The sequence below is a fragment of the Chiloscyllium punctatum genome, chromosome 32 (assembly GCF_047496795.1).
Source record: "Chiloscyllium punctatum isolate Juve2018m chromosome 32, sChiPun1.3, whole genome shotgun sequence".
Classification (NCBI taxonomy): Eukaryota; Metazoa; Chordata; class Chondrichthyes; order Orectolobiformes; family Hemiscylliidae; genus Chiloscyllium; species Chiloscyllium punctatum.
The window spans coordinates 65,257,437-65,281,293 of record NC_092770.1 but is presented as its reverse complement, the minus strand read 5'-3'; the positions used below and the strand labels follow the sequence as shown (position 1 = coordinate 65,281,293).

Sequence of the window (23,857 nt, the reverse complement as noted above, 5' to 3'; positions counted from 1 at the left end):
CAAATACTGAGCTGTGCTCAGCTTTTATCATCACTGAGTTTGCAAATTTTCACATCACGTTCAACAACAGTGTCCTTATCAGGCAAGTTTACAATCCTGCCTTTCCACCTGAGGGCACACTAAGTGTCTCCAATTTACACGTATCTCCATGCCAATCAATCTAACATGAATTCAGCATCCCACTGACTCATCTTAACAATATTTCTTGCATGAATCTATGCTGACCCCATTATGCCTACAATTTGGTAAAGCCTGAAAATTTGGCCCCATTTGTTCACAGTGGTGTCACTGACCAGGTTATTACTGCAAATCCACATCTGGCACAAGTGTAAAATAAAGTTACTGTAATGCAGTATATCAGAACCTACCTGTCTAGAACTCATATGCAGCAATTCCCTCTTAGTCAATATAAATGAACACTGTGCATTTGAATACTGTATAGCCTGGATACTACTTTTTCCATAACACCAGGGACATTTGTTTGCTAAGTAAGCTCACAGACAGCTAGTATTACATTTTCCCTGTTGCGTCTTGAGAAAGTTCATTCTTCCAATACTGAATGCAACTTCAGTTTGTAGGCTGCTGCACTGCATGAACCTCCAAGTCATTAGTTGCCTTCTCAACTTTCAACCAGCCATGGCTCATTAGACCCAGAACTTGTGCAATCAAAACAAACCCTGAAGAGTTTGGGGGCAGCAGATCTGCTTGACTATGCACTTGTTTGTCATTGGAGATGTTGGAAGGATCTCAACTTGAGTTTAACAAGAACCAGAAGATCCAACAAACACAAATCACTCACCCCCTTCACCCCAAACAGAAATCTGGAATTGGATGTCACCTGTCTGAAAGCAGTGTGCACCAGTCTCAATGTGAGCTTGTTTCATTCCTGAGTCATGTTACGACCTCATTCCTGAGGTACACCTGCCACTACGATGTCTTTGGGGTTAAAAGTACAACTCCACTCAGCAAGTAAGCAAAATCAATTCCTTTACTTTGCTCAATCACGTCATTCTGCAAACAGTCAGGCTTTAAGACTACCTCCCTGTCCAATCTCCCAGCAAGTTAGTCTACCTCTAGATGTCCCTACATCAATATCCAGTTGTCAGGTCATAAATGTTGAGCCATCACTGCACAAACTGTAACATGCTGACTACACATAGTGCATTGGTCACTAATGGCTGAAATAAGATCTCTTGAAAATACAGGAAATACATTGGGCTTTGAAGTTCAGAATTTATATCAGAACTAACCTATAGCCTAGAGTTACTTCAAAGCTGTAATGTAATTTTACGGTTGACAGCATGATTGTAAGGAGATCAAGCTTTTCTCTCGAGGTTTATGGTATCAATGAAATCCTTGTTCGTATCACTGCCTAGTAATCACTCCTGCAAAACAATTATTCTCTACTTACATGATACACGGGGAGTCTTATATTTTATGTTTGGACAGCATAAACAGTCGGTACTTTGGAACTATAATGCCACACCAATATTGTAATATAATATTCATGTCAAAAGTCAGTTAATTATGAACCAACACTGTGTTCTGACTGTACGGGCATAGTTCACAGAAACAAACAGTCATTATCACCGAATCTCTGCCAACTAACTGGCTAGGTTATCCAATTAAAATTCCAACCTAGGGGGAGGTACAATATTCAGTGCATCTTCAAAGAAAGGATGAACAGAAACCTTGAACTCCCTCCGCAAAAGATTGTGCATTTTGAGGCAATTAGAGCTTTCGAGAATGAGATTAGTAGGTCTGAATTAAGTAAGGGTTTCAAGGCAGATGGTATCAAGGCAGGGAAGGTGCAATTCTGCCAAAATCAAGTCCAGTGATTGAACATTAGGTCCACATAACTTGACTGTGAAATCAGTGAGACAATGTTATAATGAGACTCTTTCAAAAATACCAAGCCCACAGCCTGAATAAAATATCCAGCAAAACTAAGACAATAATTCAAATAAATTAATTTTTATTGCTTCCACTGATAGAATTTTGAATATAAATGTACAGTTAGAAACTGAATGGATGAACACATGTTGAAGAGATCAGTCACTGTTAGTTGCTTCCATTTACCCTTTGCTCAACGACGGATGTTCTGAAGTCAAGTCACACTTGCAGCAAACGATCTCTCGTTGACTTCCAAACACTTCAGCGATTCTAGTTAGGTGGTGAATGACTGAATGGGAGAATGGCAGTGGCTCAGTCTGAGTGGCAGCAGCTTCATCAACTGCTAAAAGTCTTGAAAGGATTTGGATTTGCTACATGGGCCAGTATTGCATTCTTTCTGTGGTATCTTCTTGGGTGCTGATATTAAGACATGCTTTGATGTCGATAGCATCCAGCTTGTTCCTGGCATCATTTACATCGGTATTCTATCATATTCCACAACTCTCTCATGTTCAAACATCCTCCATGGCATCTGTCAGCTGGTACCTCAAAGGCAGCAGTCGGAGCCTATGTCCAGGCATGTTCAGAACCATTAATTATCACTTGTTGCCAGCTCAGCCCCATCTGTAGATATCCTCTTCCATGCTATGTTCATTCGCACAAACATTTGTTTCATACAATTATTGATTCTACCTGGAGGAGTCTGTGTGTATACATGTGTGGGTCCCTATCAACCATTAGCAGTAGGAACTACAAACCCCAGATCAGGATACTTTGAGATGCATCCTCAGGAGTGCTATGGACACCTTTAGACCTGAGCAAAAGACCAATGTGAAAGAGAAAAGGAAAAGGTGGATAGATCCAATTGTTCCCAGCAGTAACTGGGTATTCTCCTGCACACACTATGGAAGAATTTGCCAGTCACACACACACACACCTGACTACCAATGGATACAAGCTTCCTAAAATCGTCAGTGAATAAATGCTAAGAAGGGGAGACAAATTTAAGTTTCTTCAGGAAAGCTGTCACCCACGTGAAGATTTGTCATTCCGTTGAGGAGTTCAGCATTATAGGCATATTTGAAAATCAACATGATGCCTTGGTCAAGAGCTGGAATTTTTGAAGTCTTGTCGCTCATTAGGTAAGTGCATTTGATGTTGCCATCTTGTTTTACTCAGTTCTCTGGGGGTCAGGGTGGGGATGGGGCTGCAAGGGAGCTGGGAGGCAGAAGGTGGCCTTCCACAGTAGGTTGCTCTGTCTGAAATATTTGGTGACATTCAGTATGAGTTCATGATGGAAACAAGCTTTGAAGGTGATGATGCGATCCAGGCTTTGACCCGTTTTGATTTATGGTGTGTGGTTTTAGATATAGATGATGCAAGCAGTATGGTTTGGTGAATTTTCCGATGATGAGTGGAATCAGTTTGTGTAGACCAGTTTTGTCACAGCATAGAAGGCCTGGTGCTCTCTGCTTACAGTGGCTTGCTAGTTTATAAATCTTTCTAATCATCTTTTTCCAGCTCTAACCTCTGAGACACTGGTATTTCCATGTACTTGGCGTAAAATGCCTCTTGGCTTGAGCTTGCCTAACAGGACCAGTTACAGGCACACCCTTGACCCTCTGCTAGGTGAACTATGTTTATACAGCCCTGCGAAGAACCAGCCAAAAGCTGTGTTATCAGTGACTCCATTGTAGTGGGGTACCAGTGTACAATCTTACTGTTTTTAAGTAATGCGGACAGTCACAAAAGCCTAACAGTTAGAAGTAAAGGTAGACTATGTGGTCCTTTATGCCTGCTCTGTCATTCAGTGCAATTATGGCTGATCATGGGATTCAACTCCCACTTCTGCCCTCCGCTCCATTTCCCTGATTAAGTCAAAAAACAGAAACCTGTTTCTTCTATACTTAAAAATGATCAATGAAGACAAATCCACATCTCTCAGGGGTAAAGAATTCTGAAAATTCACAACCTTTCAAGTGAAGAAATGACAACTCACCTCAATCCTGAATGACCACTCTCTCATCCTGAGGCACTGCTCCTGTATTCTAGATTTCCTAGTCAGGGGAAGCCACAATCAGTCTCTCCTCCACTGACCCCCTTCAGAATCTCATATCTTCAATGAGATCACCTCTTCTCATCTCCAAGGGTTATAGCCCCGGAGATTTTTCAGTGTTTCCTGCCCATTGAAGACTTCCAGAAATAAATTACTTCATCATTGGCCTTGCTTCAAAGAAAGAAGGGGAAAATTCAGGGCATTGGAAGCCATCCTGCTAATGCATCAGACAGCAACATGGAAACAGACCCCTATACTGTTTAAATCCCTTTAAACATCATGTCTCACAATAAACAGGAAGCGAGTGAAACAGTCTGCTCAAATTGTTTTGTCATGAAGACATGGCGATTGATGGGATCTTTCAAAAGGACTGGCAAGGCCATGAGTAAAAGGAATGATATGGCAAGAAGAATGATCTGGAATATGGTGTTTCTTCAGTGATTTCAGAATTCTGTACAGTGTACAGAAAAATGACTGCTTTTTGATGAATATTTCAAGATTTTTTTAAAGTATCCTTATGGAAGACCCATAGTTAGCCCTGCAAGGTTGGACCGGAATGAAAAATAACAGGAATTTGGATGAGAGAAGTCCAAGTGTTGCTGGCATTCATTATTATGCTCAGCTTGATGCTCAGTCCCTTACAAGCTAGTACAATATTCAAAATAATAAAACTGCACATCTGCTTAGGTTTACAAAGTTCCCAGGATGTCCTTGACAAAACTTGGGTTATTCTTTCCCACGCCTACGACGAAACAAGAAAATATTGGAGGTACTTTCTTTTCTCAAGCCAAAGTTGTCCAGTTGACTCCATGGTTCAACTCTACAATGCAGGGAGTGGCAATAGAACAGGAGCTTAGCTCCCAATGAATCCTGGCATGGAATACCAAGATGTCAGCTTGGCTGTAAATGAAGAATTCAATTCATCACACTGCAAACACTACAGGAAAAGTGCACGACTCTAATCAAATACCTAATTACTCTAACCAAACATCAATAAGTCAAGTGGACTTAAAACCCAAATAGCTACTGACATTCGCTTGATAGAAGAGTTTGATTGCTGACAATGTCTGCCACACAATTCACTCAACATGGAAATGAGAGGAAAATACTTCAGGAGTTGAAAGTCTGAAAGACAAATGATAAGTTCTGGAAATACTTGACAAGTCTGTGGCAAGACAAAAACAGTCACACCAGACCCAAAATGTTAGCTCTGTTTCTCTCCCAAAGACACTTTCAGACCTGTTGATTACCTCTGGCACCCAAATGCTTTTAATCATCAAATGTGGCCACTGTCACCAACAACTTTGGAAATTCACATTTTCAGTAATGTCACCCCTTCCACAATTAGGAGGACGGAGGAGGTATTGTCTGTAATTTGTTGATATTTGCATGGTAACTTTGATATTAGTTGTTTCAAAAACGATCACGGAGCATTCAAACATTTCAGCAAGAGCCCTGTGCTCAAAACTGCTGAAGGAACTGGGATAAAATGGAGGAACATTTCCTATATATTAGCTTTTGCTAGATATATTGGAGAAATTTGACATTTTGGGGAGAAGCTGATGAAGGGCTTCTGCCCGAAACGTCAATTTTCCTGCTCCTCGGATGCTGCCTGACCTGCTGTGCTTTTCCAGCACCACTCTAATCTTGACTCAGATCTTCAGCATCTGCAGTCCTCACTTTCGCCTATGTTGGAGAAATTTGCCCACTGCCATGGAGAAAATATCCACCATGGAGAAAACATCCACCAAACAAGAAACAAATATTTAATCAACTGAAATATCATCAACTGTTTAAGAATACCACATTTATCATCATGTACAACATAGTCATCTCATTTATGAAAAAGTCCTTATTATTCATTCACAAGATGTGGGTTGTCACTGGGCCAGCATATACTGTCCATCCCTAATTGTCCATGAGAAGGTAGTGGTGAGCTGCCTTCTTGAACTGCTCCAGTTCACATGGTGGAAGTACATTCATAATACCTGTTGGGGAGGAACTTCCAACAACAATGAGGGAACAGAGTTACATTTCCAACAAAAAAACAGAAGTTGCGGGAAAGGTTCAGCAGATCCGACAGCATCGTTGAAGAGAAATCAGACTTAATATCTCGGGTCCAGTGACCCTTCTAAAGAGACGTTAACTCGGATTTCTCTTCGTAGATGTTTCCAGCCCAGGTGAGCTTTTCCAGCAACTTCTAATTTTTGTTTCTGATCTACAGTTTTCGTTTTTTTTCGTTTTTTTTTTAAAGTTATATTTCCAAGTCAGGATGGTGAGTGACTTGGTGGGGAACTTACAGGTAGTGGTCTTCCCATGCATCTGTTGCCTTGGAGGCTGAGGGGTGACTTTATAGAGGTTTACAAAATTGTATGGGGCATGGATAGGGTAAATAGGCAAAGTATTTTCCCTGGGTTCGGGGAGTCCAGAACTAGAGGGCATAGGTTTCGGGTGAGAGGGGAAAGATATAAAAGAGACCTACGGGGCAACCTTTTCACACAGAGGGTGGTATGTGTATGGAATGAGCCGCCAGAGGAAGTGGAGGAGACGAGTACAATGGCAACATTTAAGAGGCATTTGGATGGGTATATGAATAGAAAGGGTTTGGAGGGATATGGGCTGGGTGCTGGCAGGTGGGTCGAGATTGGGTTGGGATATCTGGTCAGTATGGACGGGTTGGACCGAAGAGTCTGTTTCCATGCTGTACATCTCTATGACTTTAGAAGGCACGTGTCGTCGTGAATTTTAATGGTTGTGTCTCAACGATGTTCGTGATTTTATTCTTTCAAATTTGCTGATTGTTTGCTTAGCTCACAGCTTTCCAAACCATGGGACTAGTGAAGAAGAAAGCACTTTTGGAAGACTGCATACAATTTTAGTCTCCCTACAGCAGAAAGATGTTCTTAAACTTGAAAGGGTGCAGAAGTGGTTTACAAGGATGTTGTCAGGGTTGGAGGGTTGGAGCTATACGGTGGGGCTGATTAGGCTGGACCTGTTTTCCCTGGCTGAGGGTGATCTTATACAAGTTTATAAAACCATGAGGGGCATGGACAGGGTGAATAGCCAAGTCTTTTCCCCAGGGTAAGAGAGTCCAAAGTTAGAGAGCATAAGTTTAAGGTGAGGGGGCAAAGATAGAAAAGGGACCTAAGAGGCAACGCTTTCACAGAGGGCGGCGTGTGTATGGAATGAGTTGCCAGAGGAAGTGATGGAGGCTGGTACAATTACAACATTTAAAAGGCATCTAGATGGGTTTATGAATAGGAAGGGTTTGGAGGGATATGGGCCAAGTGCTGGCAAATGCGACGAGATCAATTTAGGATATCCTGTCAGCATGAATGAGTTAGAGTGAAGGGTCTGGTTCCATGCTATCCAACTCTACAATGCTTTCATTTCATTTGAACTTTCTGAAACTGGGAAGGTATTTCCAAGGTTGTTTATTTGATCATTATCAGCATATTCCCATATTGACTGACTGGTCAACATCTTCGGTTTCATCTCTGAATGCACAAACATGGAGAAAAATTGGGCAGGGGAAATCCTTCACAACAGGAGTGCTCCCCTGACCCACAAAAATGTGGAACCAAATGTTCAGCAGAAAACCCATCCACAATCTTCTAAGATACCTTAAACATTTGTTTTCCAAAGTTTGCATTTCTTTTGAATGTCTGATATTGTACTTTCAAAGTTAGTTATTGAGAACCCAAAAGTGTGCCTCAGCTCGCAGTGGAATCCCCTGAGGTGTTTTTCCAAGCCTCAATAGCTTTAGAGACATGTGTACTAATGTGATGAAAGGTTTCCTTTATTTATTTTTATAAAAATGTGTTAATGTAAAGTTTTTTTTAGATTGCATTTCAAACAAGTGGCATATGATTACTGGAATATTTTACAAAAGGGTTTTAAAGTTAATGAAAGTCAGTCTTTTTGGAATCATAAATTTAAAACCATTATATGTCAGAAAGAGTAGGTGACTGCAAGAACCCCTGGGGTGTTAATGAAAGTTTATTAAAATCCTGAGGGGTTTACAACATCCAAAGGTGAATTGGCCATGCTCAGTTGCCCATAGTGTTCAGGGATGTGTTGGTTATGTGCATTAGTTCACGGTAAATGTAGCATAATAGGTTCAGGGAATGGTTCTGGGTGGGTTACTCTTCGAAGGGTCGGTGTGGACTTGTTAGGTCGAAGGGCCTGTTTCCATAACTGCAGGGATTCTATTCTATGGACTAACGCAAAAAAGGCATTGGCTGTGGCAGAATCTAGGATTGTTAAGTTTGTAAAATTTTATTCAGATGCGTTCGGACTGAGGTTAGAAGCAAACGTAATCTCCTAGAAAACGAGAATTGTTCAGAGGAGTTAAAGACAAACTGGTGACAAAGTGTAGTTTGTGAAATTTCCAGACCAGAAGTGCTTGATTAGAACTCTGCAGATCATTAAAAGACTGAAAGTTGAAACTTGTGTCTGGGTGAACAGTGAAGGAGAACAGTCTCACAAATCTCAGAACTGGAACTGAGAGAACGCAATTAACACAAACCTACAGATCTGATCGGATTTTGATCAATTTAACAATGACAATGTTGGGAAGTAGACAAGTCCTAGCTCTTTTCATGTGCTCTGAAATCTTTCAAATTATTTTACCTTTATTTCTTTTGTGCAACAAAATTCTGTTTTACTGCTAACCCATAATTATTCACCTGATGTGAAAAGCATGCTAACTTAGAGAGGAGATCTATCAAGCCACATTACATTCTGGAATCTGATGTGTCTAGTAGTACATTCAGCTGGGATGATAACACTAGGAATGTGTCAATTTATTTTGGGGGGGGGGGGGGGGTGGAATTTGTCATTACTAGAAGAGACTACAAGGGAAGTCCAAACAGTCCATGCAGTCTGAAAATAATAAGCAAATAGAATTAAAAGAAAATGATCACAGATAATGATCGCACGGAGCTTGTATTTCAAGCTTAGACTAAGGGTCCCACATGCCTTACATACTCTACCCGTCAAGTTGGTTAGGACTGCTTTGTATGCATGGATATTACATTGGCGTGAAGAGATACATCCACCAAATTGAGGATGCAACATAAGTTGTAACCTGGGGAGTGTTGCTGAACAAAGAGACCTTGGAATGCAGGTTCACTGTTCCTTTAAAGTAGATAGGATAGTGAAAAAGGCATTTAGAAAGCTTTCCTTTATTGGTCAGAGTATTGAGTACAGGAGTTGGGAGGTCATGTTGCAGCTGTACAGGACACTTGTTAGACCACTTTTGGAATTGTGTGTGCAATTCTGGTCTCCTAGCTATAGGAAAGATGTTGGGAAACTTGAAAGGGTTCAGAAAAGATTTACAAGGATGTTGCCAGGATTGGAGGATTTGATCTATAGGGAGAGGCTGAACAGGTTGGGGCTGTTCTCCCTGGAGCATCGGATGCTGAGGCCTGACCTTATAGAGGTTTATAAAATCATAAGGGGCATGGATAGGGTAAATAGACAAGGTCATTTTCCCTGGAATGGGGGAGACCAGGACTAGAGGGCATAAGTTTATAGTGAGGGGGGAAAAGATTTAAAAGAGAGCTAAAGGACAAACTTTCACATAAAGGGTGGTACATGTATGGAATGAGCTGCCAGAGGAAGTGGTAGAAGCTGGTACAATTACAACATTTAAAAGACATCTGGATAAGTACATGAATAGGAAGGATTTAGAGGGATATGGGCCAAGTACTGAAAATGGGACTCAATTAATTTAGGATTTCTGGTCAGCATGGATGAGTTGGACCAAAGGGTCTGTTTCCGTGCTGTACATCTCCATGACTCTTTGTGGAAATAACATTGTCAATGACTCACACTTTGCAAACGAGCTAGGACAAGCCAGAATGTTTCACATTAGAACTATATACCACTCTCTCCTGCTACCCTGAAACCCTCTTCTACTTTGCTACCAGTGAGTTGCATGTGGAAGCTGTAACTTGCATCTCACTGACAACAAACTGAGAGCCAGGTAAACCACTATTCTGGCTGCCAGCCTCATTCACTCTTGCAGCATGCACTGCAATGAGGTGCTCTCTCACTGGGTACAATCCAACTTCTAAGGCATTTTCATTTTTCTTGTTGAAAATATTATACCAGTTGATGGCAATACATGACAAATTAAGACCTGGCTTGATAGAACCTAAGTAATACTTTTTTCTTTTTGTTTATGATGGAGTGAATTTTTTCACAACAGACAGCCGATGTAATTTAAACACAAGAAGTTTATGATGCAAAAGAAAACCATGAACTATACTGCACAGGAGCTATTTGAAAAGATCTCACTACAGGTGTCCTCAAATACATTCAATCCTTTAACCCAAGGACAGGTACTAAGACCTCAGGTAGGAGGTTATTCCTGCCATCTTGCTGAGATTATTGTTTTGTGGGCCTGGCGTTTATTGGCTTCCCTTGAGCAAATAAATGCTAGCCGGACATGGGCGCCCATGCCCCACAAATGAATTTTAAATATCTCTGGATCACATAATATACATTGCCTTCAGTCAATGTCTCTTCCCAAGACTTGGAAACAAACGTCTAACTTAGTTCATTTACTACTTAACACTGTTTCTGTCAACAGCTTGGATGGATGTCTTTCTCTCGGACAGAGCCATAGATTCTGATTCTGACTTGGTGTCCAGCCCTGACTGCTTTGATTGCTAATAACAATGCCTCAGCTGGAAATGTCCTCCTCTTTCTGAATCAATCTGCTTCTTTGAGTGAGTTTACTTGTCTGCCTGAGTGAACCTACTTCAGAGCCCCGTTTTCTCTCTCTCTCTCTCTCTCCCTCCCACTCACTGTAAAACATCCTGGCAATTACCTACTTATGTGGCTTGCTTCTCATTTAACTGAAGTCACATTATTTCTTGAAACTGCCCTTTGAAACAAAATAACTTTGATTTTTTTTTGTAGAAGTAAGTTCTCTCAGAAACAAGTAGATTGGTTCAAAGAGATGAAGAGCTCCTCTTCAGCTGAGGTGTTGTTTTAATAAAACGTCAGCCCGTCAAAAAATGAAATGCTAAAAACAAGTTCTTAAAATGGTGAAAAATTAAGCTTCCAAATAATTAACTACACAAGTTCATCATTCAGCACATTTCCTTATAGAATTACAGACCCTGCATTATCATCTTTTGGTTGCAAAATAAACTTTGATTATTAGACAGCGATACATCACTCCAACCCATTGCAATGGCTTGCTCAATGACCCGTGCTGTGGATGACGTTAAAACAAAGTATTACTATTCCAAACAGACTGGACTAATTCGAAGTCATTCCAACAGTGGCATAACACCATGATCTTGCCCATTCCCCCCAGAATACAAAGTCTTCAAAATACTTTCTTGGCAAGAACACTTTGTTCTTCAAACCTGAACAGAATGTACTTTTTTGGAGGGGCACCCCCAGTGACAATTCCATTGGTGTGGTAAGACACCTGCCATCATAGAGAAAGGCAAAATTTTCCACGGAGTCTTAAATGTTCCCAGCATGCCACCTTCAGACTGCCAGGCAAAAGCCTTTGCCAATACTCAAACAATTTGCATTTCTTCTAAGCTTCAAGAGTTTTCAGATCTGCCCTGTGTATTTTGTTTTATTTAGAACCCAGTCACATCTCGGTAACTGAGCTTCACTATTCAAGCTCTATAATTCATGGTCAATCCATCAAAGGTACTTGGGACATTGACCCCACCTCTGGCTGTATGTCAGGCAAACAATTGAGTCTACACCGCTACAAATCAACTGGAACACCCAAGAATTCATAATTTGCAAGCATTGCAAAGGAGTTCATACAAAATTCCAATTACTTTTTATTTTAAAATTCAAGACCAAAATGGACAGCAAAGTGAATCCCTGTGCAGGCTAGCTGAGAAGACATGTGTGTGGGGATTGAGAAGATTATTAACCAATGGCATCAAGTCTGGGTTTAATAACTTAATATCCATAGGAGATAAAGAGAGACCGAGGGAGCAACAGAGATCCTTGGTCAAGAGGATCAATGAGTTGGAATCGAAGAAGTAATTGGTGATTTACTGATATAGACATTTCTGCCACTTAGTAACAGAAGGTCTGATGATCTTACAAATTAGGCCGATCAAGCTTACAAATTTGATCCACTGCTGATCAAATGATGTTTGAAAACCAAAGTGACTTTCTCCAAGTCATCTCTTGGAACACAATATGATGAAGTCCAGAGAAAGGAATTCTTCTTGCCTTGACTACTTGTCAAAAGTTAATGAGAAGATAACTCCTACAGGAAATAGCTTCTGAATGACACAGCATATGGATTAATTTTACTTTAAATTGCTGCTACATATACCTTCTGCACACATTTTCAATCTGTGCGAATGCTAATGATTATTTCATTGAACTGAGAGGTAACAAGGAGTTTTGAGCGTAAATGAGGGGATTCTGGCAGGAGCCCATTAACTAGAGGTTTTTAAAAAAGTGAAGTTGCCATGGTGTTGAATTTTTTTGCATGAAGGATTCAATTATAACTTCCAAAAGCAACTTAACAAGGGCAGACTTGGAGGGATACAGGCAAAAGAAAATTAGGGAGTAGAATTAAATGGCAATATCTTACGAAGAGCTCACAGGGAAATATTGGGTTAAATGGCCTCTGAGCTGTGGGATCCATGATGATGAATTGACCTTGGAGCCTAATAACTTCATAAAATTCCTCTGTATTCACATATTCTAAGACATCTGATCTTTTTCAAACGTGCAACGATCATGTTTGTTATGATGGTGCTTCACTTTTCATACTTGCTAATATACACCAATACCCATATTTTGTCAAAAGAACCAAAGACCAAGACATTGATAGTGGTGAGAACCCTGGGTGAGAAATCACTGCACAGGACAGAGTTTAACCAGAAATGAGGGAAAATGGTACAAGCAATGCGACAAGTCTAAAAGTCAAACAGAGGTCATGAAGTTAAAAATCACGCAACACCAGGTTATAATCCAACAGGTTTATTTGGAAGCACTAGCTTTCAAAGAGCTGCTCCTTCATCAAGTGGTTGTCCACCTCCGAAAGCTAGTGCTTCCAAATAAACCTGTTGGACTATAACCTGGTGTCGCACGATTTTTAAACTTTGTCCACCCCTGTCCTACACCGGCATCTCCAAATCAAGAAGTCATGAATGCAGAGTGCAGAGTCAGTATCCAGTCCAAAGACTGGAGTGCTGTTTTGTCTTTATTCTGACAACAGAAATGATACATAATCCTCAGGTGAAATTTTCAAAATCAATAAATGATGATATTCTGAGCTGATGCTGAAGGGATTGAATCCTGTGAGGAAACAAGTTGCTGCTGACATGTTGTTTGAGGGCTCACAAAACGCTATGCTGATGTCCACCTCAGTGTCAAAATCTGAATGATACAAGCTATAACAAGACTATGATCATACATTGCACCAAGAAGGTACTGCTTGCATTGACTGAGAAGTTAACTTTAATCCAACATTTTGTCTGAATTTCCTGTGGCATTGACTGAGAGAACATACGCAGAAATATCCCTATATATACATATCCATTAGAGCAGCACAGTGACTCAGTGGTTAGCCCGGCTGCATCACAGCACCAGGGACCCAGGTTCGATCCTAGCCTCGGGCGACTGACTGTGTGGAGTGTGCACATTCTCCCAGTGTCTGCGTGGGTTTCCTCCGGGTGCTCTGGTTCACCCCCACAGTTCAAACATCTGTAAGTTCGGTGGATTGGCCATGCTGAAATTGTCCATGGTGTTCAACAAAGTGTAGACTAGATGGGTTAGCCACAGGAAATGCAGGGTTACAGGGAGTGGGAAGGGGGAGTGGGTATAGGTGGGATGTGTTTCAGAGGGTCGGTGAAGACTCAATGGGCCGAATGGCCTGCTTCCACACGATAGGGATTCTATCATTCATTCTGTAACTAATTAAGTTTCAAAAGTGTAGAGTGTCAATGCTTACATGAAGGTTACCACCCAATTCCTCTACTGCAGGGATGTATATTTCTCATTATACTGAATTGTCAATCATACCTGAAGTAGACACTATCATGCTGTAAAAAATCAACAGCTGCATCGATTCCTCTCAGCCCCTCATGTAGCTTTTCTCCCATCGACTTCAAATCTGGTGTCTTAAACCTTCGAATACTGTGCTCCACCTCATGACCTGCTGCCTTGCTAACCCTCACATACATCCTCATCCAATTCCATTTTTACTGCCACTTCCGCAATAGTCTGTTAATTCTGCGGCTTCAGCAGCTCCACGTCTTACTGCCAGACCCAGTTTGCCAAGACTGTCTTGGGAAGCCGGCAGCTTGGTGCTTGGTTTTTATAACTTGGTGGCCACAATAAGAGAGGGGCAGTGCCGGGTTGAGGAAATGGAGGGAACGAGGGTAAAGCAAGCAGGAAATGGGGAGGAGGATCGGGGAAGAGAAGGAAAAGTAGAAGGACAGAGTGGTAAGGCCAGTGAGGGAGCGGGGGGGGGGGGGGGGGGGGGGGGGGGGTGCGTTATGGAATTGAATAATCCCAGCACTCCCTTCCTCACAGCACTGAGACTCTATCTAGACTGCAGCAGTTCAACAAGGTAGCTTCCCACTCATCTTAAGGACAATTACCAATGGGCAATAAATGCTGACCTAGCCAGGAGTGCCCCCATCCCATTAAAGAATTCAAAAAGTTCTACATCCCGCATCAATGTTCAGTTTTGGATTCCTGTTCTCTTGCCTTCAGAGACATTTTGACTCAAAGCCCGATAACAGTTTCAATAACTTATTCTCCCACGATCATCCTTTGTCTCAGTGGCTTCTCTTTCACGATGATAACATGTGGAAGAGGAATCTTATTATGCGCATACTTTCCAAATCCCACGTGGCAGAGTGACCAGCTGCCTTGGATCTCCAACTGAGACTGTGGGAGATACATACAGAGCAGTAAATATGAAAGCACATACACTGCCCTGCCCACCCACCCACTCCCCACAGCCCACAGAGAGCAAACATGATGGGGAGCCATTCCTACAGTGGTATTCCTAACACTCGTGTCAAGGATATTGGTGGTCCCAAAACAAACTCCTCTCTGTGCAGTCGACAGAACTCGAGGTTATCTTACTTATTCAATGCAACTACAAGATTATTGCTGCTAAATAATTAGAGCGTAATCATGTAACACCAAGAGAAACTTCATTTTTGAATGTTAGTTTTCTGACAGTAAAATCTAACCAGCATTTGGCTCCTGGCAATGAATGGTTATCAATTCTGAATTCTCATCAATACAGTTCAGGAAGCTGCTGAGTATACACCTGATATTGTAAGTAGAATAACTTCAAACAGCGCACTCAGCGGTGACTGGCCCTGTGCAGGCTCACATTTTGGAAGAGAATCTCATTAGGACAACTTCAATTTGTCTAGGTCAATAACAAAGGTAGAAGCTAGGGAGAGAGAGAGAGAGAGAGAGAGAGAGAGAGAGAGAGAGAGAGAGAGAGAGAGAGAGAGAGAAAAACAGGAAATTCAGATCAAACAACAGAAACATTTTCACACACACAGTGGTAAGTGTGGGAAGTAAAGAGATGCAAATGTTGTGGGTGCTCAAAATACTTTGCTCTTCATTGGGTACTAACCTGAGCAGAGACACAAAACTAGAAAAGTAGATGGATGAGCTTCAGGAGCATCAATAGCCTTCTTCTTGTTGTATTCCATAAGAAATGGTCTGAATGGTCATGAAGTGAAAAAAGTTCAGCAGTTTGGTTGGCCCCTGAAAATATATCGCCATCTTGACAGGATTCACTGATAATCAGAAAAGCTGTTTGAGTGTAGGAAGTCTCCAATGCACAATTAGCGATGGCAAAGTCATGGAAAAAGAGCATATAAAACTTTGTGCTGACTCTTTCTCATCCTCAGGTGAATTACAGGCATGAATAAATCACAGAAAATTTATTTTAACAAGTTTTCTCACCAGCACTGTTGTTTCAATGAATTTCACATATCTACTGTGTCATCAGAGCACATAACTTAATAATTGTCCCCAATACTGTCAGAATCAGAGAATCTCAATAGTTAAGATAGAAGCCATTCAGCCCATGAGTCTGTACTGACCCTCCAAACAGCATCCCACCAGACCCTAACACCACCCACCCACCCCTCAAATTCCCACATTCCCCATGACAGATTCACCTAACCTGCACATCTTTGGACTGTGAGAGGAAACCCACACAGACATGGGGAGAATGCGCTAACTCCACACAGACAGTCACCCAAGGGTGGAAGCACTGCCAGATCCCTGGCGCTGAGAGGTAGCAATGCTAACCATTGTGCAGGGATTTTGTGTTGTACACCCTTTGCACAAAATCAGTTTCCCTTTGTTATTTCTTCTGCTAAAAATATCTGAAGTGAAACTGACCCAAAGCCTGTCCAATAACGCTCAACCGAATTGTTGCACATCATCATTTTATATCTAGGGTCTGCTCTGTACAAAACTAAAACAATGGATTCAAACCTTGCCTGATGATGTCCTACCAAAAATCACAGATTGACAGCCACCAGTGCTTCTTGGCAGACTTGGGTAGATAGATCATATGGGTAAGGCCCATGTGCCTGTGACCAACAAAGCCTTTGGTCAGAACGGTAGCCAAGGGACTGAAACTGATGATTGAACCACATAGACATGAAGGAGGTTCTACCACATGAACAAGAATTATTCACCCACACAGTGATGCTGCAGCACATTCGCTAAAACCTGTAAACAATACGTTATTGATTTTAAAATTATTAACTAGCAACAGTTAGTAGCTCACAGACAGAAGAAAGATCACAAAGCATCAGTATCTGTTTAACATCTGACTGGAGAGGCCCAATTCTGACTGATATCACAGAAAAATAGGTCATTAGTATCAACAATAAATTATCTCCCATCCTCAAACAAACGCCATTTGATTAGAAGTCCAATAAAACTCCATAAGAAAATCTCCTCTGAGTTGAGCTGCACAATCATGTTCAATCCAATATTCCAGAGCCATTTCTGTTACTTCATGCTGAAGTCACACAGAGTTGAACAATTCTATTTTGGACAAGATACAGGGGACCTGTGAAACATTACCCAAGAAACTGTGTGGTGTTGCAGATTGGAAGGGGCAAGTGTTGGTTGACATTGAAATGGAACTCTACACAGCCTGACACAGATATTTGATAACTTAGTAAATAACTGTTTCTGTTAAAAGTTGTAATAAGCAACGGAAGTGTTTTGGATAGAAAATGCGCCAAAAATCAAGTGTGTGATTAGTTTAAATTGATTTGATTTGTTTTATTAATTATCACATCTATTTTGTCACTACATAGAATGACAAGAGTTACATGTTGTGTTGCCACTCTCCACAGCCATCTTAAAATATAGAAAAATAAACCAAAAAACTTAGAATATAAAGGCAGAAAAATAAAGAAAAATTATTTCAAAAGCATAACTTTCATGACATGGTAGACAGCAAGAGACAGCTACAAAAGATAGGGAGATTTAATGTGAATAAGATCATTGTCTTCACAAATCATTCCTGTAAATCTTATCTTTTGGCACAAACAAGTCACGTGGAACACACCCTGAGCTACAATGCTTCAATAGGTTTCCTCACAGGATGATAGGAAGCACAAAATATTCCAAGTTCTGATCAGGCTGATGAGCCCTCATGAAATGAATCATAAACATCAGTCTTGATCCAAATAAACAAGGACATGGTTCACACAATGGAAACTTCACAACATGACTTCATAGATTACTACTTAGGCAGACAATATTACAAAATGTAATAAAAGCATGACACGGAACTACCCTTCACCTTACAAATTAATACCATTTCTTAGGTGGTAAAATAAAGTGTTTTTCACAACTGGCAAACTCAACTGTACAGTTCAAAAACGTTTCATGTGCTGTCCCCTGGCAAAAGAAGATTGTCTCTTCTCCTTAAATAAAGGCCGCAGATAGCTCCGCAAGTCATAATGATAGAGTTGGAAAATTGCGTTTGAGCTTCAATGTTGACATTGATGTAACCACGTCTGCCTAGTTCAACATTACTCAATACAACAACTCTATTAATACAAAGTATAGTTTTAGCACTTCTTGCATTAATACTACATTCAAAGGTGGAAAAGTAACCTTGCATGGTGTAATAATTGCTCAATGCCGTCCAACCACCCTCTCAGAGTTAGTCTTTGCAATTTTGTAAAACATCAGATTTAACATTTAAATCATCTTTTTCTCTCGCTTTTCCATCTTCTCAAATCAATCATCCTTTCTAATCCTTTCGTTTGTGCATTGGATTTTTGATTCATCACCTTTCTTAATCATTCCATTTCATTTCCAAGTCCCTTCAGTTGGGGAGATGTGATGTTTGTTGCACTGATCAGTGAGGTTTCAGGTGAAATACAACCCTGACTGTGCTCTTATTAGTTCACACTCAGAGAAACCGTGTAGGAAAGTTTGTTAAAACCTAAAACACCTAAATTTAGTTCCAATTCATACAAATTTGTATCTGGCCTGTACATTTTTGGGAATAGTTAGTGTTTCTAAACAATACAGTCAGTAAAATTTGCCAATAAAAAGGTCTACATATCTTTGATCAGAATGGTGGATCTGCACTTAGTTTCACAACTCAGCAACACAGTACAGCAGGGGAACAAATAAATATAAATTTAACCAATAGCTTTAGTTCAGATATTATTCAGGTTAGAATTTAAGCCAATGCCTTACTTAATTGTCAGTACCTGTTTGCAGTGGGAAATCCTAGGTTTGTGCTGATAACGGCTTCAATGTTTTGAAAAATCAAAATAACATTCAACATGACAGAATAAAACTATCAACTAATCATCAACATGTGAGATTGTCTACTTGAGTAACTGATTGACCAAGAATTCTAGAATTCAAGTTACCACTGAACTGAGGAAGCAAGACAGGATAACTTTCCACCAGGTGTGTAAGGACTTGGTAATGTGCTAAAACAAAGACCCGTGTCAACTCAGAGATATGTTTTTAAAAAACACATATATCCCATAAACCACCAAGAATAAACAATGCAAGCCATAAAAACAGGTGTATATTTCATTTTCAGATTTAAAAAGCCACAAATACATATTCACTGATGCTAAAGATCTAGAAGAATTGGTACTGTATTCTTAAATACATCCATTATTAATTAGCAGGGCCTTTCTCATTAACTTCTCATTCATGTTGGTCTAGATTATGTCTTGCAACATGCAACTTGAATCTTACATATGTCACAAATATGTAAGATGAATCTCTGGGAACACAACTTCCTGAGTAGTTGTGACTTTCCACTTATTCATCCATATCTATTTCTCCCTTCTATCATCCTTTACTGTGTCACAGACTTCATTTCATAGCAACCAAACACTCATAGCATAGCAACCAGTTGTCTTCGCATCTTCACAAGGAGCACAAAGTTTAGAAGAATACAGTCTATCAAATAAAAGTACACAGTTGCATTTTGGGTCTAAAAAGCTCTGACATTATGAGAGAGAGATCACAGCAAGGAGACATTCAACAGGAAACAACATGGAACATAGCCAGATGCACACAAATCTGTCTTAAGACTTAGTTAAACTTAATGGATGTAAGTGCTACATAAGCTAGGCTCCATGGAGAACACCTCCAACGCCAACAGTGATTTGTTTATTCCCTGACAGCACTGGGGATGGCAATATGACAAATGGCAGTCAGTTGTTATTTTTACAATGTAACCTAAGATATAAACTATACTGTGTCCTGCATGTGTTGCGTTCCCAACAACCTTCCCCAGTACATAGTCTGTTATTGGCAGACAAACGGCAATACTCATTTAGTCCAATCTGCCAAAATTATCATCCCACTTACCATCACTGTAACACAACTTTTCCAACAAATGCTTCCTGCTGTTTAAAGATCTTTCCAAAGTTCGGCATCTGAACTTGGGTCAATGTGAAAATATTCAGTATGTTCAGCAGGGCCCAAAATATCATTCACGAGACACTTTATGTACCCACTTTTACACTGGCCATCCAATATTTTACATTTTTTGCAATGATGTACTAATGTTTCATTGCATTTTTTTGTATACATTCATAATATTAATTTAACTCTGGACATTAAGGGCACTGATGCAGTTCAGAAATGGCCAGTGATGACTAAACAGTGTCCATTTTCACTTTGACTTAAATTCACTTCATGATCTTTACCTGCCTTGAAATAAATGTCAGAAAGAATGAGCAGTCCCTCGGGTTACTTTGTGAAGGAAAAGCTTGACGTTGAGGCATGATTCCCTGAGCAATTGTTTTCTTAAGCATTTTTACAATTCAGTGACTAGATACTGGCCTCAAGGTGACAGCTGGGAATGGAGTTACAAATTCACAGAACATTCAAAGCGTCAGCTGGTGACACTGATGATCTGCCTGCTTTTGGCTCACGTCAAATTGAACATTACAACTTTTTAAGGCTTGGTGCATCTTTGCATCCATAATTGATGTGTACTCTGTACAAGCAAACAACACCATGAAGAAACAAATTATCATCTTTCTGCTTTGCGGTGATTTTATAATGAAAATAAAAGATGCTGCAAATGTTCAGGGAATCAGGCTATTTTTCACATTATACTGGCCCGTTGCCTCATGCAAGAACTTGGAAAACCCCAAGGTATAGTAGTAAGCAAGATAGATGTCTAAGTTATCAGTCAGACATCAAGAAATGAATCCAACAGGCTTTGTGAAAGGATTACTTCCACCCACATTCCACTGTGCTCATGTAGAAGAGGTTTTAATGTGAAATGGTATCAAGTACACAGGAAGTCATGGGCACCGGGAAATTCAACGGTTCAAACAGAGAGTAAAAAGGTTATGTTTCAATAGCGACCCTAATTCCTTCACTATTCAGTTCATCCTTTTTGAGAGCATGAGCATCGAAAACCACACATTCCCCCATCTTCAGGCTTCGGGAACGCAGCCATCAACGGAAGCTGTAGGTGCAAAGATTACATTTTTCATGAAAATTCAATGCTGACCTTGAAGTGTTTTGCATCTGAAATCATGCCAAGGGGAGCAGCAGAAAACCCTTCACGTGTCAGTGTCATGCCCAACGCTCAACTTACCTGCCAAGCAGCAAATGAATGACAATGCAAAAAAATGACTCAACAGGAACCACATTCTCGGTTCTAGTTCAAAGCGATGGCGTTAATTTCAAGGCCGGGGAGAATTTGCTCCAGTTGTCTCAATTGTTCAGTCGCTGGTATGCCTGCAAAATGACACAAAGCATAAAATAAACACCAATATTGTCACAGGTTGATCTCACCAGGCTATGAAATGTCCTCATGACTCAAGTTATTTTAAATCACAGTAGGATCAAAGAAAGGTAGTCATGAGAAAGGCTATTTAGACTGTCTAATCTTAATTCTTCTCACTAAAACACATCCTTACAGCATATCAACGCTCTCCTTAAATACCCATCTCAACAGCGGATCAATCCCCCCAACACAGCACATTCCTATAGAACACCTAAGTGTGAATTGATACATTTTTGCCACAACAAAAACTGGGAGACAGAGTATGAAGAGTCATAGATGAATATAGCACAGAAACCCTTCGATCCAACTTGTCCAGGGCAACCAGATATCCTGAATAAATCAGTCCCATCATTTGGCCCACATCCATATGCTTTTTAAATGTTGTAATCACACCAGTCTCCACTACTTCCTCTGGCAGCTCATTCCATTCACACACCACCCTCTGTGGGGAAAAGAGCCACACAGATCGGTGCTGGGTCCACTACTTTTCATCAATTCTATAAATGATTTGGATGTGAGCATAAGAGGTATAGTTAGTAAGTTTGCAGATAAAACCAAAATTGGAGGTGTAGCGGACAGCAAAGAAAGTTACCTTGGATTACAATAGGATCTTGACCAGATGAGCCAATGAGCTGAGGAGTGGCAGATGGAGTTTAATTTAGATAAATGCGAGGTGCTACATTTTTGGGAAGCAAATCTTAGCAGGACTTATACACTGGCCCAACGGAGTGTTGCTGAACAAAGAGACCTTGGAGTGCAAGTTCATAGCTACTTGAAAGTGGAGTCGCAGGCAGATAGGATAGTGAAGGCGGCGTTTGGTATGCTTTCCTTTATTGGTCAGAGTATTGAGCACAGGAGTTGGGAGGTCATGTTGCAGCTGTACAGGACATTGGTTAGGCCACTTTTGGAATTGTGTGTGCAATTCTGGTTTCCTTCCTATCAGAAAGATGTTGTGAAAGGGTTCAGAAAAGATTTACACAGTGTTGCCAGGGTTGGAGGATTTGAGCTATAGGGAGAAGTGGAATAGACTGGGGCGGTTTTCCCTGGAGCGTCAGAGGCTGCGGGGTGACCTTATAGAGGTTTATAAAATCATGAGGGGCATAGATAGGGTAAATAGACAAGGTCTCTTCCCGGAGGTGGGAGAGTCCAGAACTAGAGGGCATAGGTTTAGGGTGAGGGGGGAAAGATATAAATGAGCCCTAAGAGGCAACTTTTTCACGCAAAGGGTAGTACATGTATGGAATGGGCTGCCAGAAGAAGTGGTGGAGGCTAGTACAATTGCAACATTTAAAAGGCAACCAGATGGGTTTATAATAGGAAAGGTTTGGAGGGACATGGGCCAGGTGCTGGCAGGTTGGACTAGATTGGTTTGGGATATCTGGTCGGCATGAACGGGTTGGACTGAAGCATCTGTTTCCATGCTGTCCATCTCTATGACTCTGGGATTTAGTACTCTTGCAAATCTGCCCTGATGAGTGCAGACTGAGAAGTTTGAATAGCATGTTTCTTTTTATAGTGATACCTTCTCTCTTTGCCAACTATTACCTCCAACTCTAACTTCTGTTTCCTCTCCAAAACCTTTAAAAAGGTGCTGATACCCATTTGTCCTGGAACATGAGCAGTGGTAGTGCACTCCTCGACCAGCCAACCAATTTTTACCTCCTGTTAATTGGAGGTTGTCCAAAACTCCAGTGTCCTTGCTCAGAGTCGCACCAAATTTCATTTGCCTACAACCACTCTGCTCAAAGACCTGCACTAGCACACAGTTAAACAATGCTTCAATGTTAATATTCTCAGCTCTTCTTTCCCCAAATCTCCATTTGGCTTCTCTTCTCTCTGGTTCTACAGTTTCCTTCAGCTCCCACAACAGGGATATCTGCAGTTCCCAAATTCTGGACACTTGATCCGATATCTCCAAATTTGATCCTGTCACACTAGTAGCTCTGCCAAGCTCTCAAATCCTCTTCCCAAACTTATCTGCATTTCTGTCTCCCTCCTGTTTTCAAAGAGACTACTTAAATCTTTTTGTGCTTTGGCTAAGCTTTTAGACGTTTGTCCTGAAATCTTCTCAGGTGGCTTGATGCCAAATTTTCGTTTTGACATGATTTACTGCACGACAAATGCCAGAAAAATAAAGGGCAGAACTCTGGAACAAGAGAAACAAGAGCAAGAGTATAACATCTCGCTCCACCATTTAATAAATTCATGGCTATACCATCATGCCTTAACCCACACCCCTTCATTCCATCAATCTAGCCATCTCTGCCTTGAATATATTCAAACAACTGAATGTCTAGGCTTCAAAATTGATAGATCCGTGATGTTTTGAGTGAAGGCGTCTCTCCTCACCTCAGTTCAAAATGGCTGACCCATTCAAAAGTATCACCCCATATTCCCGACTTACCCACCAGGCTAATAAAGTGTACTCACAGCTGGAGAATTTTGAAAAAGTCGTCTTCTAATATTGGCCTGGTCTCTCCACAAAGAAGAATCCCACGCACTCCAGGAATCAACTTTGTGAACCTTTATTGCTATTGTTCTCCAAGGCAAACCCATCCTTCCTAAGGTAAGGAGACCAAAATTGTCTGGTATCTACTGGA

The 23,857-nt window shown here is 40.8% G+C and overlaps 1 protein-coding gene across 9 annotated transcripts in view; it reads right to left on the bottom strand.

The window, feature by feature from the left end:
- Window positions 1-23,857, bottom strand: part of cntn1b (contactin 1b) — a 750,295-nt gene that overhangs the window by 420,554 nt on the left and 305,884 nt on the right. For all 9 annotated transcript variants that reach the window (XM_072552560.1, XM_072552558.1, XM_072552559.1 and 6 more), the window contains one exon: window positions 21,066-21,208. In XM_072552560.1, the coding sequence (XP_072408661.1) occupies window positions 21,066-21,120 (55 nt within the window). In that variant the 5' untranslated portion in view covers window positions 21,121-21,208. The remainder of the gene's footprint in view (window positions 1-21,065; window positions 21,209-23,857) is intronic.